Here is an 18929-nt window from a genome sequence, read left to right as displayed (position 1 = left end):
TCCTTCTTAGGGTCTTCTGAAAGATGGGCCAGTTCATTGGAACTCACTATTGAAGCATGTACCAGAGGCACTTGGAGACCACATGAAAACCAGCTTCCTGGTTCCATCCTCAGCATTTTGATTCTTCATTCTAGGGGGCTGTTTTTCTAGCTAGTTCTCAGGAATGTCAGTGCCAAGAACCCCATTTGAAGGACAGCTGCTATCTGAATGTTAACTGGTGCATGTAAGGGAGTAGTTCTTTCCTCACACATCTTATGTGACATTAGGTAACAATGTCCTTTGAAGAAAATAATCACTCATATTTTCGGTCTGTCTGTGTAGTAGGACTTGAAATTGTTGCTAAGTCATACTTTAAAGAACCTAAATTGCAAAACAAACAAACAGATCGCTGCTAGGAAATACCTTAGCCTTGACTTACCTGTAAATTGAGTTTGAGAAAACATAAGCCTTTGGGTGAGGTAGGAAGGCTGCCTCTGAGCTCACTTCATAGCAGGTCAGTGTAAGTCTTCCTCTAAATTTCAAGGTGTAGAATATGGCCATTCCAGCTTGTTATTTTGCACTGAGAATAATCATTTTCATATAAAGTTGTTGAAATTGAGTTTTCTTCTTTTGTAAATACTTAAGTTGGATTTATGATTTAATTTTTTAAGAATTTATAACAGTTATTAGCAATAATTATTTGCTGGTCTTAATCACCTGTCAGATTTCATACCTACTATTAGATTGCAAATACAAAACAATTTTTCTCACAGTGTTTTCATGAATAATCTAAAAAAGAGTCAAATCTGGTTATTTTGAAGTTCTTTTCTTTTTTATGTTCTATTTTTTCTCTGTTAAATATTTAATAACATTGTTGCTTTAAAAGAGGATTAATGATAGTAATAAGTTTATGTTTATATTTTACGTATTATATATTTATATATTATAATACATAATTATATAGTACTTCATATGTTATAATAATATTATAGCTAACATCCAATGCTTTATTTTTTAATCTAGAATAAACTAGACAAAGAAAAAGACAGAGATGAAAAATACTCTCCTAAGAACTGTAAACTTCGACGATTGTCAAAATCACCGTTTCAGTCAAATCCATCTCCTGAGATGGTTTCCAAACTAGACCTTGCTGATGCCAAAAACTCTGATACAGCTCATATTAAATCTATAGAAATTACTTCCATTCTTAATGGACTACAAGGTAAACATAATTGTTGTGTAATTGTTTCATGGAATTACTTGATTTTAATTTCTATCTTTAAATTTAATTTAATTTCTTTCTTTAAATGAATTTTTGTGTAATGATACATGACTGCAATTCCAATACTCTGAAAGCTGAGGCAGGAGAATTGAGAGTTGAGGCTAGCATATATATAAATATATCAATAGTCTGTCTCAGGGGAAGAAAAAAGAGCCATATGTATTCTTGCTCCTTCCACCCCCTAAAAAATCATCCTGAAGTTAACTTCTATAAAAGTGGTTCTGTGGCAACAGTTTATTTTTTGTTTTGTTTTACCAGAATTTGCTGTGTTTGTTACCACCTCACCGTGTTGGGTTTCTCTAGTTCTTTTCCTTTCTGTTGTGGTATAAAGCATTGGTTGTGTTGTTATATGTTAAAATGATAATGTAGTTCTGAACATTGTAAAGAACTCATCTACTTATTTTGATCTGTGGTTTTGGTTAATAAGACAGGCAGAGAACTGGACTGGAGAGGGTTTCTGTGGCTAAGACCACTTGCTGATCTTAGAGACCTGAGTTCAGTTTCCAACACCCACATGGTAGGTCATAAGCATTTTAATCCAGATTGGAAGGGATCTGACTCCTTCTTCTGAACTCTTGGCACCAAACACACATTTGGTGTATAGGCATACATTGAAGCTAAACATTCATATATACAGAATAATACAAATAAATGAATTATAATTTAAAATCAGTGAGATTATTAAACCTGGTGGGAAAATGGATTAAAACAGGAATCTAATCTACAAAATAACTTAAATGAATTATTTTCCCTAAAATATTTTAAATTGCTCATAACTTGATCTAATTATCATAGAAATTAGGTTTTGCCCTTATTTCAGAAGACTGTATATGAATTCATTATATAAGCCTGCTGCTATATAATATTCTAAAGTTTGCTTTAAAATTCTGTAATATATCTAATATGTAGAATACTATATAGAAAAAAATATATAGTTTAAAGAATAAGAATTGGACACTTGAGTTGTAAGTAGGTAGTGGTTAAAATAACTAGATGAGCCTCTTCTCAGGAGTTCTGACCTGACTATGAATCATTACTTTTAAAGTAGGTTTTAATTGTTTGTGGATATACTCCTAAAGAAGATAGTGTTGGGACTGGAGAGATGCCTCACTGGTTCAATTCCCAGCATCTACTTGGTGGCTCATAACCATCTATAATGAGATTTGGTACCCTCTTCTGACATGCAGACAGAATACTGCATACATAGTAAATAAATGAACGAGCGAGCGAACGAACGAATGAATGAATGAATCTTTAAAAAAAAAGATATTGTTTAGTTTAAAAAATAATGCTAAACATTTAATATAGCCTCAATGTGTGAGAAAGCATAGGTAGAGGTTGTCTTCAATGTTGTTTGGGCCAAGTGTGCACATCTTTATTCCAGTACTCAGGAGGCAAGGGCAGGCAGATTTCTCAAGAGTTCAAAGCCAGATTGGTCCATATAATGAGTTTCTAACCAGGGCTACGTAGACAAACCTGTCTGAGTAGACCCTCTAGGTCATATTCTGATTTCAGAGCCTGCTTCATGGAAAGCTTAATGTATGATTGAGGTCCTAAGTGAGTTCTTGGAAACCTTGGTGCTTACCATAAATAGAACACCTGCCATAGACAGAGGGATAGCCAGGGAGATCTGTGCAGGGGGAGGAGTAGGCTAATGTCATTTTAACTCTATCTTCATTTTAACTTTATCTTCAGCGCTTATCTTAAGTTGATCAGGATGTTTTTGCTGGGTATTGCTAGTTGATCTAGGAAGCAGCAACATAAAAGATATGGAAAGGAGAGCTGAAGTTTCATCTGCTCAGTCAAAACAGGACATAGAAAGTATAAGGCTTTAGGCCTTCAAAGAATATGTATTTAGTTTAATGATAGTTTAGTGTCTGTTTAGTGATAGCCCATTGTGTGGCCTCCTTTGCAAATACCATTACTAATTTCTTTTCTCTACACTTGGTACACTGTGACCTTCCTGAGAAAAATAGAGAATCAGTGGGTAAGTGGTTGGGTGGATGGGTGGTAGGTAGGTAGGTAGATGGGTGGAAAGATTCATTATAATAATCTTCTTGTGGGAGGTAGGGCATTGTAGAATGCTTATCTGGGCGGAGTAGGTGGCCTGATGGCTAGGTTGAACGATTTATGTGAATTCTAGTGTAGGTTTTAGATTTTTTTTTAAACTTAGGATTTCCTTATCTTGTTATTCTCATTAAAATAATTCTCATTTTTTAAAGATTTATTTATTTTATGTACATGTGTGTTTTGCATGCATGTAAATATTTGCATCATGTGCCTTGTGCCTGGACAGGTTAAAATATGGGTTGGATCCCTTGTACTTGGAGTTGAGAGATGGTTGAGCTATGATGTGTATGTTTGGAACCTGGGTCCTTTGCAAGAGCAACAAACACTCCTAATTGCTGTGCCTTCTCTACAGCCCTCCATGTTCTCATTTAATGACAGTGCTTTCTAGCATTTTAAGGACAAGTATAGGAAAAGGGTAAATTTCTTTAGAAAATTTCTCCATATTAGTTTTGTTCACTTGAAAAACTAGTATTCTTTTTGCTACTGGTTTAACAGTGCCACAGGCTGGGTCAAACTCATAAAGGGAAGAATTTTTATTTCTTATAGTTGAGGCATTGAGTGGCTCTCTGTGATGAGGGTGATCACAGTGGTGGTAACTCATGAGATAGCTAACCTCCTGCTCTGAGAGGTTCCTTCCCAGTTGCCATAGTGTCATTGTTTCAGCTTCAGGTTGGAGGATACTTAAATTTTAGCAACCGGGATGGAAATTTGTTTTTATTTGCTTGTTTGAGGCAGACATAAACAACAGTCTGATTAGGCATGTTGCCCCCTACCCCTCTTATTTTTTAGCTTCTGAAAGTTCGGCCGAAGACAGTGAGCAGGAAGAGGAGAGGTGTGCTCAGGACATAGATAACATTGGCAAAGACGAATCAAAGGTGGAACATTCAACCCACACTAGAAATGAGCTGATTTCAAAAGAGGAACAGAGTAGTCCATCTTTGCTAGAGGAAAACAAAGTCCACACAGATTTGATAATGGCCAAAACCGTGTCAAAATCTCCAGAAAGATTAAGAAAAGATGTGGAAGCAGTATCAGAAGATACTGATTTTGAAGAGGAAGATGAAATCACAAAAAAGAGAAAGGATGTTAGAAAAGACACAACAGATAAGGCTTTAAAGCCACAAACAAAACGTGGGAAAAGACGGTATTGCAATACAGACGAATGTTTGCAGACGGGATCCCCTGGCAAGAAGGAAGACCGAACTAAGAGCAAAGAGTCACTCTGCACAGAAAACAGTAGTAACAGCTCCTCAGACGAAGATGACGAAGAAAAGTCCAAAGCAAAGATGACACCAACTAAGAAATATAATGGCTTAGAAGAAAAGAGAAAATCTCTGCGGACAACTAGTTTCTATTCAGGATTTTCAGAAGTAGCAGAAAAAAGGATAAAACTTTTAAATAACTCTGATGAAAGACTTCAGAACAACAGGGCTAAAGATAGAAAAGACGTCTGGTCAAGTATTCAGGGACAGTGGCCTAAGAAAACACTAAAGGAGCTTTTCTCTGACTCTGACACTGAGGCTGCAGCTTCTCCACCCCATCCTGCCCCAGATGAGGGGACAGTAGAGGAGCCACTGCAGACTGTGGCAGAAGAAGAGAGTTGTTCACCCATTATGGAGCTAGAGAAGCCACTACCTGCCAGTGTTGACAGTAAGCCAGTTGAAGAAAAACCCCTAGAAGTTAGTGACAGAAAAACGGAATTTCCAAGCAGTGGCAGTAATTCAGTGCTCAATACCCCACCTACCACACCAGAGTCGCCTTCTTCAGTCACTGTAACAGAAACTAGTCAGCAGCAGGCTTCTGTCACAGTGTCAGTGCCCCTGCCTCCAAACCAGGAAGAGGTTCGAAGCATCAAGAGTGAAACTGACAGCACAATTGAGGTGGACAGTGTTGTGGGGGAGCTCCAGGACCTCCAGTCAGAGGGGAATAGCTCACCAGCAGGCTTCGATGCAAGTGTGAGCTCCAGCAGTAGCAATCAGCCAGAACCAGAACACCCAGAAAAAGGTGAGGTGGAAAAGAACATGGGGACTATTTGTAGGATTTCCCCCTCACTGCTTTGATGGTTTCACCGTGTCTTTTAATGTGAGGTGGTTGAGCGGTGTGCTGGTATGGGCACAGTTAAAATGGACGGTAGGAAGATAATAAGAATATTGATAATGGGATGGATTTGAAAGCCTTTAATATCTTTTTCTTGAACCATCTATGACCTTTGAAGTGCATTTTAGACCACATGTTACAACTTGCATCTAGGCCCTGAGCATAAAACTGATGAAATTCATTCCATATATTGATTGGCTGGATCACATGAGCCACTTAACTGTATTTCTGTAGCACTGCTCTTGCCGTTGACATGTGCGTTCACATACATTTTGATTTGTTGTGAGACTCCCTGCACCCTTAACTAAATATTGTAAATAGGGGTTAGGAGCAACCACCGGTCCAAGCACTGCTTCCCTCAGAGAACCGAGTCAAACTTGATTTACAAGCTTGGCTTATTTGTGTGAATTTGTAAAGGAATTTGATGCTTTATTAGATGTATAACTTCAAAATGGAAGAACCAGTATGTGTTTTAATAATACTCTACAGTAATAGTCTTGATTTCTCTGTGTAGGTTTTCAAAGTGGAGAATCAAATTAGTACTTTGTGAAAGTATTGGTGTCTTCTAAAGCTGTTATAGTTGTATCCTGCAGTCATTTTTCTTATAAACCACTTTAATCAGGTGTTTTAAATTGGTGCATTGTAAGCTGACATTTGGTTTTGAAATGTCCACATCCATTTGAGACTCAAATTTTTAGTGCAATAGCGTGGGTCTTAGCTGACGATAAAGAAATATGGTAAACTATGCATGCTGTAATCCCAGCACTTGGGAGGTGAAGGAGGAGGCTCCAGAGTTCAAGGCCAGTCTTGGCTACAAAATGAGTTCCTGCCCAGGGGTGCTGCATAGGGAGACCCTTTCTGAAAGAAATAAAGGATACTCAGTAAATCTTTAGTGAAAGCAGAAGTTGGGGGTATACAGGTACATCTGCTATTGGATTATAGCTATGTATCATGCTATGTCATGGAGTTACATTATATAGTCATGAAAAAAAGGCAACTTCAAAGGAAGAGTATAAATTGGGCCTTCAAAGGTGTTGTATTTAAATTCCAGCTCTTGAGAAATTGTATCTTCTTCTTTGTCCTCAACACATAAGAAAAATTAAAGTTATCCAGAAAGAGTTTGATATCTTCTCTACTCAGGCTCAGTCAGCGCTGCTCCTTTGAATATTATCTTGATTAAATTAAAATTATGGGATTTGGGCTGAAGAGATGGTTCCTTTGGTAAAGGCACGTGTCACAAAGTCTGATGACTCAGATGTGATACCTAAAACACATTTGGTTGAAAGAATGAACCAGCTCACAAACGTTGTCCTTTTTTGCATACACACACACACACACACACACACACACACACACACACACACACACACACACGTGCTGTGACTGGAGTGATGGCTTAGTGATTAAGAGTACATACTGCTTTTGCAGAGGACCAGAGTTCAGTTCCTAGCACCCCCATCAAGTGGTTCACAACATTCTGTAATTCCAGTTCCAGGGGATTCACCATCTTCTGGCCTCCATGGGCACCTATCCAAGCTCATACCCACATATGTAATTAAAAATAAAATAAATATTCTTTTAAAGGTATGGAACTTGAGGCCACCTGCTTTATCAAATCAGAGGACTATTCAATTCTTTAAAATTTATGCCTCAAACTATTAGACATCTATCATATGCCCTCATTTTAATTAATTAATTTTATTATTAAGATGTATTTCAGAAATATATTTATTCTAACTTTTGGCTCACTTTTCTAGTAAGCATTAGTTTACAAAATAGACAACTTGAAACTTTTTTTCCTTAGTAAAAAATGACAGATTTCATACAGTGAACAGCCTATTATAAGTTTCAACCAAGAAAGCCATATTTTGTAAACTGTAGATTAATTTCACCATTGATAACAGGAGCAGCAAGAAACGCTTTTGGTGCCAAGCATTGATATGATGTGTTACGGTATTAGAAATTGGAAGCAAGTGGATATATCTCTTTAGTCTCTTCTTTGAAAGCTTATTTTTGGTAATACAAAGAGATTGTGTATAATTCAAAAGCATAATAAGGGCTAAAAATAACACAAGTAGCATATAGAAATGCTAGAGTTTAGTGATAAATTCATGAATTTACAACATTAGGGAATTTCTCATTGAAAATTAACACTTGAGCTAGTTTAAGAAAGAATGATATGATGTTGGTTTATAATACCCTTTGCAGGTCATTTTCCACCAAAATGTTTTTTTAGACCATGTTGCTGAGTTTGTAAGTTCTTTGCATGTTAGTTAGCTAGTACCCTAAAAGTAAATTAGCATAAAACAATTATGAATTTCTGTGAAAAATAAATCCAGTTAATATATTACAAAGAACTATGTTTTAGACCTGTAGTTGCAGCACTAGGGAAGTGGAAACATCAGGAGTGCAAGGCAGTCGCCAGCTACGCAGAGGTTAGAGGCCAGTCTAAGCTATATGACATCCTGTCTCACTTTCCCCCACATTGTATCATTTAAAATTATATTACTTTGTTAACATTTCAACTTATAACAGAATCTTAATACTTAGTTTTATTGGATTTTAACAAGTTTCAGAACAGTCCTATGCTTGAGTTGCTAGACCGGTAAAGTGAAGTACTATGCTGACAGCATTTTCAATCATGATTTTTCTAAGCATAATGTACTTTGTTTTTCTGAAAGAATGACAGTTAGTTAAAAGTTGGGAAATTTCTCATGTGATAATTTATATAAAAACCACAGAAATGTATAGTTTGAGGATACTTTTTTCTAAAATACTTTAGTAAACTAGGAAATGTCTGATTCTGTTTTGTATTGCTGGACTGGATGTGTAGCTCAGTGGTAGAGCATTTGCTAAGCATCTGTGAAGCTGCAGGCTCAATCACTAGCCCTATCAAAATAAAAGTGAGATTCTGTTTTGTGTTTCTCATTACAGCCTGTACAGGTCAGAAAAGAGTGAAAGATACTCAGGGAGTAGGAAGTTCATCAAAAAAGCAGAAGAGAAGCCATAAAGCCACCGTGGTGAACAACAAAAAGAAGGGAAAAGGCAGTAAGTATAAAATTTGCTTTGAAGCTTCAAGATCCAAAAATAATAGTTGACCTCCCCCAGAGGTTATTTGGTTATGGGATAATTCTATAATTTTTTTTCTCATAACCTTAAAAAAGTTACACAGGCTGGACAGTTGGTGCACACCTATAATGCCAATGTTTGGGCGGTAGAAGCAGAAGAATCAGGAGTTCATGACCATTCTGGGCTACATAGCCAATTCAGAGTCAGCCTGGGCTGTGTGTGACATTGCCACAAACATCAAACAGTCAAAAGTTACACAGGAGTTTTCTGATCATGGGTAAAGTCTATGATTGAGCAAATTGGTACTATTGGTATTGGTTGCTGGGATGAGTGATCGTGTAGATACCATGACCCAGTTACCTTCATGTTCATAGTGTCTACATGTATAATGTGTATTTTTGTTATAATGAAGTGGATTGCTTCATAATTCTTCAGAACAGCAGGCAAAGATAGTGTCATAGGCACAGTTCCAGTCTGTGAAATTACACTTCTGTCTCCAACCATACTAATCAAGACCTTTCTAAGGCTGTCAAGGACTGTTCATTGGCCTGCAGAAACTATAATGCTTTGCTTCTTCTGAGGGCTATGCGTTTGATTATTTATTTATTTGTTTGTTTGTTTATTTATTTTTGTAGACAAAATAAGAAGTGGAAAATATGTAAAGAATTTTTTTTCAGGTGCCCCACACTGACCCCTGCTGCTCTTCCGAGACTCCTGCCACCTCCACTGCCTGACCTTTGCTAGCAGCGGCCTTGGCTGCACTGCAGTGCAGTGCAGGGTTCCGCGGTCAGCTCCCCGAGCTTCTGCCGAGCCCATATGACTTCCAGGCGGTGAATATGGCATCCTTCGGGGCCCCGGGTGGCTGTGCTCAGCAAGGCCGTGTCAGGCAGGCTGAGGCAGGCCACAGCACATAAAGGGGCCAAGCCTTGGGTGGCTTAGTCAGGAGTTGCTATGGTTTCAGAGCGGCAGTGGGAACTAGGGAAGGATTCATTAAGGTGTGTATTTAGGAGAGGCAGACCTTGTTTATTCTCAGGGGAGGAGGTGCACCTTTACAGTTTTGATCACTTTTGATATTTTCAAAGCCCCTACTTGGGCACTCCTAAAGAATGATTCATCAATGTATGCCAAACTGGTCCTAGATTTCTTGGTATAAGTAATAGAATAGTTAAAGTATGTTTTTCTTATACTGTAATGCTTTTGTCTTTGTTACCATCTTAATGTCATTTCCAGAAAGGCTCACCTTCAAAGAGTCAGTAAGTTTGTCTAGAGGAGTTCATGGTAGTGTCCCACTTTGATTATCTGGTTTCCATCCTGGTAAATCAGATCATTGACCATTCTCTGACCATTCTTAGTGTATTCTCTGCAACAGAATCTATCATGGTACTTTGTATCCAGAAAGAGGACATGTGCAGCTAAACAAACCCTATTCCTGTCACAAGGCAAGGAATAAGTGGTCAGGGATAAGTTCATCCATTCTAGGACTGAAGCTTAATTAGGAAATTCTTGATAAACTTCAGAGTATGTTGATCACAAAGAGCATGGTGATGACTTTGAGGATCAGCTCTTTGGTGTTAGGAGGTTAAGGAATTTATTACTTTTATCAGTGATTGTGATACGCACTACTGTGGCATTGGAATTGGTACATGTTTCTGTGTGGTAGAGTTTGCTGTGTACTAGAATGAAGAAGTTCCTACAAGGAATCCTGTATTCCAACAGTAAAAAGCTCTTTCCCTAGGGAAGAGCCCGTGACTGACTGAAGCATCTGTGGTATGGGTGTGTGGGTGCCTCAGCTACTGGCTCACTGTGCTTCTAGTAAAGCTAGCAGAATGGAAGATCAGTGCAACAAGGTCATACCTATTGGCGATATAGGTGGGAAGACTGTGGCATTTGTTTCCCTTGGATGAGATATGTCTACATATGCATGTGATTTTTCTAGGTTTTATTTTTCCAGTGCTGGGTACTGAACTCAGGGACTTGGGCTTGCTAGACAAGCATTACACAACTGAGCTAAATCTTCAACGCTGATTTTCTAGGTTTTATAGGTAGATTGTTTACTGTAGTGGAAAATTCAAGTGGTATATTTAGAGTTATCCTCCTAAGTTTATGACAGACTGACCAACTTTTGTTTATTGATGGTTTCTTTCTCTTTCAGCAAACAGTAGTGACAGTGAAGAACTTTCTGCCGGTGAAAGTGTAACAAAGACTCAGGCAATCAAGTCAGTCCCCACTGGAATGAAGACCCACAATAGCAAGTCTCCTGCAAGGATACAGTCTCCAGGAAAATGTGGCAAGAATGGGGATAAAGATCCTGATCTCAAGGAGCCCAGTAACCGGCTTCCCAAGGTTTACAAGTGGAGTTTTCAGATGTGTAAGTGACATGTGTAGTTTAGGGTGTAGGAATTTTGTCTTAGTTACCCCTGATGCCAGGGCTTGAAAAAAAGAAACTACACTGAGCCTGAGAGACATGACATAGTATAGACCTTACTAGGATCCTGATTAGAATGAACAAATTGATAAAACAAAATGTTAAGACAGACGCTGACCAGCAATGAGTACATGTAAGGTTGAGAATCTGCTTGGAGCCGTATAGGGTGCTGGAGGAGTGACTGGCTACGATTATAGGCTTTTTTTGTTTTTTTGTTTGTCTTTTGTTTTTTTGTTTGTTTTTTGTTTTTTGAGGCAGGGTTTCTCTGTGTAGCCCTGGTTTCCTGGAATTCACTGTGTAGACCAGGCTGGCCTTGAACTCAGAAATGCGCCTGCCTCTGTCTCCCAAGTGCTGGGATTAAAGGCGGGCACCACCACCACCTGGCCTAAGATTATATTCTTATAGAGGAGGGCAGTTCAATTCCCAGCACCCAAGTCAGGCATCTCAACAACTGTAATTCAGGGGCTCTGGTATCATGGTCCTCTTTGGGCACCTGAACTCAGGAACATAGTCCATACATACATAATTAAAAATAATAAAAATAAATATTTTTCTTACTTTGTCTATGTATGGGAACTAGGCATTGGGGCCACCCACCTGAACTCTCAGACCTCTGGAATCTGAGACTGGAGGATTAAGAGTTTGAGACTAACTTCGATTATAAAATAAGACCCTGTCTCCCTTCCATTCCAAAATACAATTTTAACCCTTTGTTATCTTTACATCATATTTGTAAATATGCTTTTCCTTTTTGAGGCAAAATCTTGCTATTTAAGCTGTCTGGCTATGTACTCAGTGTATAGATAAGGTTGCCTCCAAACTCAAAGCAATCCTGCCTTAGTTGCCTGAGGGCTGGAGTCTCAAGCCTGCCACCAGAACTGGGTTGGTGGGTGGGTTTTTTTTGGTTTTTTTGTTTGTTTGTTTTCATTTTTGTTTGTTTTGTTTTGTTTTTGAGACACAGTCTGGATATGTAGCCTTGGCTGGTGTGGAACTGTGTAGGCCAGCCTGACCTGGAACTCATAGACATCCTCCTTCCTCTGCCTCCAAGTGTTGGGATTAAAGGTTTGTTCCACCTTGGCCTGCCCCAGGAATAGCCAGGCTTCATTGGCTATTTTTAAATTATACACTATGGTGGTGTTGTGTATGACTAGAAAATCTAGCAGAGCTGGGGCTAGTGGCTATAATCCTAGCATTCAGAAGGCAGAGACAGCATGATTGGAAGGGCTGGGTCAGCTGGGACTCTATACCAAGACCCCATTTGCCCAAAAGAAGAATTTTAGCATAATGCATAGATTATAAGGTCTTTGGTCTGTACGTATTCATTCAACAAATACTGTGCTGTACATTTCATTTGTGTCTGGTTATTATAGTCAAAGGGCAGGGAATAAAGGAACATTTTGATGACTTTGGGGTTTTTTTGTGTGGTTTAGTTGATATAACAGGTGTATACCAGTACACCTGGAAAATTGTTTTTGTTGTTTATCTTAGACCTTACTCTAAAACTGTATTGGCTTTTTTTTCGTTTTTATTAACTTTTATTCCCAAAATACATATTAATTAAGCTTTTAAATTGACAGCGGACCTGGAAAATATGACAAGTGCCGAACGTATCTCAATTCTTCAAGAAAAATTGCAAGAAATCAGGAAGCATTATCTGTCATTAAAATCTGAAGTAGCTTCCATTGATAGGAGGAGAAAACGTTTAAAGAAGAAAGAGAGAGAAAGTAAGTACTTTTTCCTTAAACATAAGTCAGTTTATTACAATGTTTTTGAGTAAGGACTATGTCTGTTGTTTCTATAGGCAAATTCTGTACTGTCAGCCTCACCTGTTATGACATCATAGTGCCCACTCACAAAGAGTATACCCTCGGTATATGGGAAAATAGGGGTGTTAGTTAGGGCCTTCACTGAGTGGCAGATGGCTATAGACTTAGTATTAAGAAGGCGGGCACAGCAAGAGTGGGAGGCCAGGTTAGCGTGGGCTACATAGCAAGATTGTTTGTCAGAAACGAAGTTGAGCATAATGTGTGATTTGTGCATGCTCATTCAACAAATCCTGTATTTTGCATTTCCTTTGTGTCTGGTATTTGTAATAACTTTGTTTTAAAGAATACTTTGACACATCTGATAGGCACAGTATGGTATTTCAGTACATCCATACTTGTGGAGTGATTACTTCAGGATTTTCAAGTTGTCTATGTTCTCTTGGTTATAACAACATCCAGAGTCCCATCTTGTAGGTATTCTGAATTATGTAGTACAGTATTGTTGACTGTAATCATGCTAAAAGATATTGCTCCCATCAGGTCCTGATACTGTATCATTTCTGTGCCTCTCTCTACTTTCCTAGGCACTGTAAACACTGTCCTGCTTTATGCATAATGCAATAGTTTTGCTTATAATTCTTGAGGGACCTCCATTTGGTTTTCTGTAGTTGTAATAGTTGGCATTCCTCCAACAGTATAACTTTCTCTTTTTTCTCCCACTATTAGGGTTACTTTATAATACAAATGGCCAGGACATTTCTTTTGAGAACTAAATGAAAAAAATAATGTGAGATGTCAAACTCTTGCTTGGCTGTGATAGCAAAATACCATGACAGAGAAGATAAACAATAGAAACTTATTTTCTAGAAGTTTAAAGTTCAAACCTTGTTTGTTTTCTTATTTGTGCATGGGCTGTTGTTGCAATGACCTTTTTGCTCAGTGTAAACATCCATGGGGGATGTAGAGAATCTCTGTGTTTTCTTTTAATAGGAATGTCCATTGCATTGTATTAGTGCCATATAGTTATGATTTTTAATTATTTATGATTGGCAGTTCTGGCTACAACATGGAGTGTGGGTGGAGCATGACTCAGTTCACATCAGAAGTCCTTGCAGATGTCCCTCAGACAGGATTGCTTAAATGTGACACTGTTGACTTTTTGAGCTTGATCATTTTTTCCTATAGCTGTCTTCTATGTAGCAGCATCTCTAGCTGCCATCAAATGCCAGTGGCACAGCATGTTAATGCTTCTAGTCACTGTCAAATATGTGGTAGAATGACCCCAAACTAGGAACCACTGCTCTGAGGTTCCTTTCCACCCCAGAATGGAAACCATTGTGGTGTGAAAGTAGTAGAGATTTGAGTCAGGTAAGCAGACTGCAGGACATGTGGGGCTGTATAGGATAGAGGATAGGCTCCGGTTTGTTCTGAGAAAAACAGAGAGCTGTTAGAGATGTTTTCACAGGGAAGTGGCATGCAGGCTGCAAAGTAGAATCTAGAAGCAGCAATGGAAGCAGGGAGTAAGTGAAGCCTATTCCATTAGTTCAGGTAGTAAGTTAGAGTGACTTGAAGCTGTATGCAATCACGGTGCAAATCAATGTTGAATTAGCAACATTGCTGATGGAAAATAATATATTGCATATTCCAGCTTAAAGTTTTTTTTTTATTTGTAGCTAGGTGTGGTGGCACACACCTGTAATTCCAACACTTGGAAGGTAAAATAAATGCAGGAGAAATGCCATCTTTGGCTAAATGGTGGGTTTGGGGCCAGCCTCTGTTGCTTAAGACCCTGTCTTAAATAAAATTTTATTGCTAATGTACAAAGTATCTCATTGTTGGTAACAACAAAAGCTTAAATATTAAAAAAGTTCTCATTTATAGGTGTAGTGTAATACTATTTAACTTTGAAAAGAAAAGGTAATAGAGCTGATATTGATGGAATATAATCCTACATCATGTTGTCAGCACATACTGCAGTCCTCCCACAGGAGAAGCAGGGACAGGACAGTGTTTGCACAGTTTCAAGGTCAGATTGCTGTGCATAGTGAAGTCCAGATTAGTCAGGATTGTATAGTGAGACCCTGTCTCACAGTCTAACCCAAAGTAAAAGCAAGAGAATGTACACTCTATGACACTGTAGTGTATTTACTCTTTCCTTCCTCCTGTATTTATGTGTTTACATGTGTGTGGAGGCCACAGGACAACCTCAGATACCTTGTTTTTAAGCCAGTATCTCGCATTTGCCTGGGCCGTGCTCATAGGCTAACCTGCCTGGCCACCAGGCCCTGCTTTTATTCATCATTTCTAGAGACAGAACTGCGTCTCTGTAGTCATCTCAGTGACTGGGCTACCTCCCCAGCTCCTACCTCTGTTTTAATAAGGGCTGCTAAATCAAGGCCTATAGATTCCCACTTTAAGATTCTAGAGATGATATTCTTTTAGAATATGAGTTACAGATGTTGTCTCTACAGAGATAGTGGCTGTTTGAGGACCATTATGGTCTCTATAGAAACTGTTTGGCTCTGGTAATACAGAAGCTCTGAAATTCAGAGCTGTGTATAGTTATGTTCCATTGCAATTGTCTTTATAAAAGATTAGGTCTTGCAGCAGTACTTTCATCTAAAGTTTTAAACAATGTGATTAACTAGGAACAGCAGAGGGAGCATTTGGGCAAGTAGGAGAGTTCTAAGTAACAAATTTGCTTCTCCAACTTACTCATGTATGGAACAAAAACTTGCTTTTACAGTGCGTGCGTGCGTGCCTGTATGCGTGTACACGTGTGTGTGTGTGTGTGTGTGTGTGTGTGTGTGTGTGTGTGTGTACGTATGTACATGCAAGCATACATATGTGCAAGTGTACCACAATGTACATCTAGAGGTCAGAGGACAACTTTTGGAAGCCAGTTCTTTCCTTCCACCTTGTGGGTCCCAGAGATAAATTCAGATTGGCCAGGCTTGGTAGCAGGTACCTTTATCCATCGAGTTGTCACACTGGATGTTTGTTTCCTTCTTATTTGTATATATAGATAATCTTTTAAAACATTCCATTTCATGTATTGATAATAATGAAAGAATTCCCTTGAGGACAACAGTGTCATAAACTGAGGGAGGTAGTACAGGTGGTAAGCTTTTCACCTCAGCCACCCATTTTTTTTAAACTTGGAAACAAAATCATTTATTGTCTGAGTGCAATGTGCACAAGAAGAAACACCATGCAATCATTGTAGAGTCTGGGTGTTAGGCTACACCTGCCAAGCAATCTCTGAGGTCTCAGAGTTTAGTGGGAAAGTGTGGTATTAGAAAAGTAACTGAAACGACAGACATTTTTCCCATTTTCATTCAAAACTGTGTGGGTATTTAGTGAAACAAGGCTATTCTTTATGTGTTCTCCAGTGTAGATACACAATTCCATTCCTCCCCTCCCTCTTCCCTCTCCACCTTGCTTTTCCTTTTGACAGGGCTGGGAATACAACCAATAGCCTTGTGATCCAGATAAGGACACTGCCTCTGAGCTGGCCACTGTCCGCCCGTGCTGTGCTGACGGCGGCAGTGTGCTGCTTGAGCTGCACTGGTGCTGTGGTACTGTGAGCAGGGATGGCTCCTGTGTGCGGAATGTGGGAAGACGAGAGGTTTAGGCTGAAGACAAGCTTTTGCTTCTTCCCAGTGCAGCCTGCTTTGTAGCCTCACATGTGTTCTTCCTTTTCCTCAGGTGCTGCTACATCTTCCTCCTCCTCCTCCCCCTCGTCCAGCTCCATAACAGCTGCTGTTATGTTGACACTAGCTGAACCATCAATGTCCAGTGCGTCACAGAATGGAATGTCAGTTGAGTGCAGGTGACAGCAGGACTTGCTAGAGCACTTTGCACTTAATGGCTGTTGAGGGCCACATCTTTTTTTATACTGCACAGTGGCACACAAACACACAAAATCAGACAAGCACTATTTTATATTTAAAAATTATTTCTTGACAAGCTGACTTGGCACTTAAGTGCACTTTTTTTATGAAGAAAAAGTACAACGAACTGCTTTTCCTCAAGCAATAATTGTTTCCAACTTGTCTGGGAATTGCGTGTGTCTGGTAACTTGAAGGCCTTCCACTGTGGCAGAGGAGGCTTTTCACTGCCTGTAAAGACGACACAGTAGGCAGAGAAAAGGTGGGCCAGAACATGTGAGATGACTTACTGTATATGTATTCCCTTGTATTTTGTTAAAGCTGGAACATTTGATATTTTTCCATTCATTTATTAAAAATATGAACCTATTTTCATTTGTACAAGCTAATTGTTTTTTAAAGCAAGTCACCTTAGGGTGACTTTAATTGTATAAGTCAAGCACATGTAACAAATTCAAAACTTGCAGTTAGTTAACAGGATATTATTAGACATCATCCTGGTAACCAAATATTAAAGATTCTCTTTAAAAATGACTGAACATGTTTACAGGTTTGAATTAGGCTAAAAGGTCTGTGGTGGCTTTTCACACCCCTTCAAATTGAAATGGGACTACTGTACTTTGCCATTTTTCTATAAATCAGTATTTTTTTTTAATTTTGATATAATACATTGTGTGAAAAAAGAAAATGGCTAATAAACTGTATTAAATCTTAAACAATGTATAAAGATTGTACTTAGCCAGTTCAAAGTGTATATTTATTCATAATGAATTATAACAGTTATATTTTTGTGTTTTCTTGTAAATGTTTCTTTTCCCTTAAATACAGATAATTCATTTGTATTGCTTATTTTATTATGAGCTTACAACAAAAAGACTTCAGGAACAAACTGTTAGAATGGTTCAAGGTTGTTTATATGACCTGCCTCACAAAGATGGTTGTTATTTTAAGTATAAGTAGCTAATTGGGTAGTAGGCCTATACAATTAAATGCCTTGTATAAACTGCAAAATGAAAGCCAAGCTGTTTTCACTTGTATTGACTTTATGTTGTATGATTCCAATCTCTGTTTGGCACTTGTATTTAATTCCCCACCTTTGTAATACATTTGTATATTGCGGATGTGTTCATTGAAGCTATTTAAAACCTGGCGCTGTTAATACACAGTACTCACTGTACAGACCGTTTTACTGTTTTAATTGTGACTCTGTGTGCTTTCTTTGAATGAGGCTGGCATGTTTTATTTGTTTTCTGGCAATACATGTGAGACTCTCGAAGCGTTCTGTTGTAGATGCTGACGTGTCAGACAGAATCCTTAATCCTTTACATTGAACCTTTCTGAGGAAAGCATTTTTAGTCTTGTAATGTGTGCTTACAGTAACTAATTTTGTTGAAAAATGGTTTCAAATTACTCAAATTTGTACAGACTGTAAAGAATTTGTTGACAGCAAAATGTTGAAGAAAAAACTTATAGAATAAAAGTATAAAGTATATATTAGGATCTGCAAACATGATGAATTATGTAATATATTGTACAAATGTAAGCAAAACCTCTGAAATAAAATGCCATAGTTTGTGAATCCTTGATTTTGTTTGTAGAAAGTTAAGTAATTTTAGTCCACTTTGTATATAATGACTGCTGAGAACGTGTATGTGCAGCCTGTATTATCACAAGGGCTCACGTCAGTATCCCAAAGGGAGTGTACGATTTTAAAAGTCCCTTTACAGTGCTATTTGTACAGCATGTACTCAGCGTGCCTTGGTTTCAGTTCCCAGTACTGCATCAAGTCAAACCTTAAATCCAAAACAAAGTAAAGTGATGTTTTTAGGCTGTTATTATCTTTCTGAATACAACTTTGCTAGAGTCTGAATACTTTTTTTTTTTTTTTTTTGGTTACAATTTTGGGGGTTGTCCAAAGAAGGAAAAAAATACATATAACTTTAAAACTATATTTTGGGGCTAGCAAGATGCTCAAAGGTAAGTACAGATGTCCAGCCCTGGTTTATGAATCCCTGGAAACCGCATAGTAGAAGGAAAGACTGCCTTTTGCAAATTATCCTCTGCATTTTATAATGGCCCAGATCTGTAATCCCAGCACTCAAGAGGTAGAGGCAGTTAGATCTTGGGCTACAGATCGAGAATGTCTCAATAAACATAAACCTTGTTTTTCCTTTTTTTTTTTTTTTAAAGATTTACTTTATTATATGTAAGTACACTGTAGCTGTCTTCAGATACACCAGAAGAGGGTGTCAGATCTCACTACAGAGTCATGAGGCACCATGTGGTTGCTGGGAATCGAACTCAGGGCCTCTGGAACTGCAGTCAGTGCTCTTAACCACTGAGCCATCTCT

At 38.4% G+C, this 18929-nt stretch overlaps 1 protein-coding gene across 6 annotated transcripts in view; it reads left to right on the top strand.

Annotated features, from left to right (window-relative positions):
- The window catches only part of Arid4b (AT-rich interaction domain 4B), a 112882-nt gene extending 94725 nt beyond the window's left edge, over positions 1-18157 (top strand). For 5 of the 6 annotated variants that reach the window (XM_052157077.1, XM_052157080.1, XM_052157079.1 and 2 more), the window contains 6 exons: positions 1003-1201; positions 4121-5335; positions 8363-8476; positions 10650-10865; positions 12500-12646; positions 16397-18157. In XM_052157077.1, coding sequence (XP_052013037.1) covers positions 1003-1201; positions 4121-5335; positions 8363-8476; positions 10650-10865; positions 12500-12646; positions 16397-16524 — 2019 coding nt within the window. In that variant the 3' untranslated portion in view covers positions 16525-18157. Of the gene's footprint in view, positions 1-1002; positions 1202-4120; positions 5336-8362; positions 8477-9174; positions 9328-10649; positions 10866-12499; positions 12647-16396 lie in introns of those variants that run through there. The other variant, XR_007973258.1, reaches the window with a different exon arrangement.
- Positions 18158-18929: the final 772 nt, after the last annotated feature.

Source organism: Apodemus sylvaticus, chromosome 14 (assembly GCF_947179515.1).
Source record: "Apodemus sylvaticus chromosome 14, mApoSyl1.1, whole genome shotgun sequence".
NCBI classification, from domain to species: Eukaryota; Metazoa; Chordata; class Mammalia; order Rodentia; family Muridae; genus Apodemus; species Apodemus sylvaticus.
The sequence above is the reverse complement of the archived record's forward strand: the minus strand, read 5'-3'. Positions and strand labels throughout refer to the sequence as shown.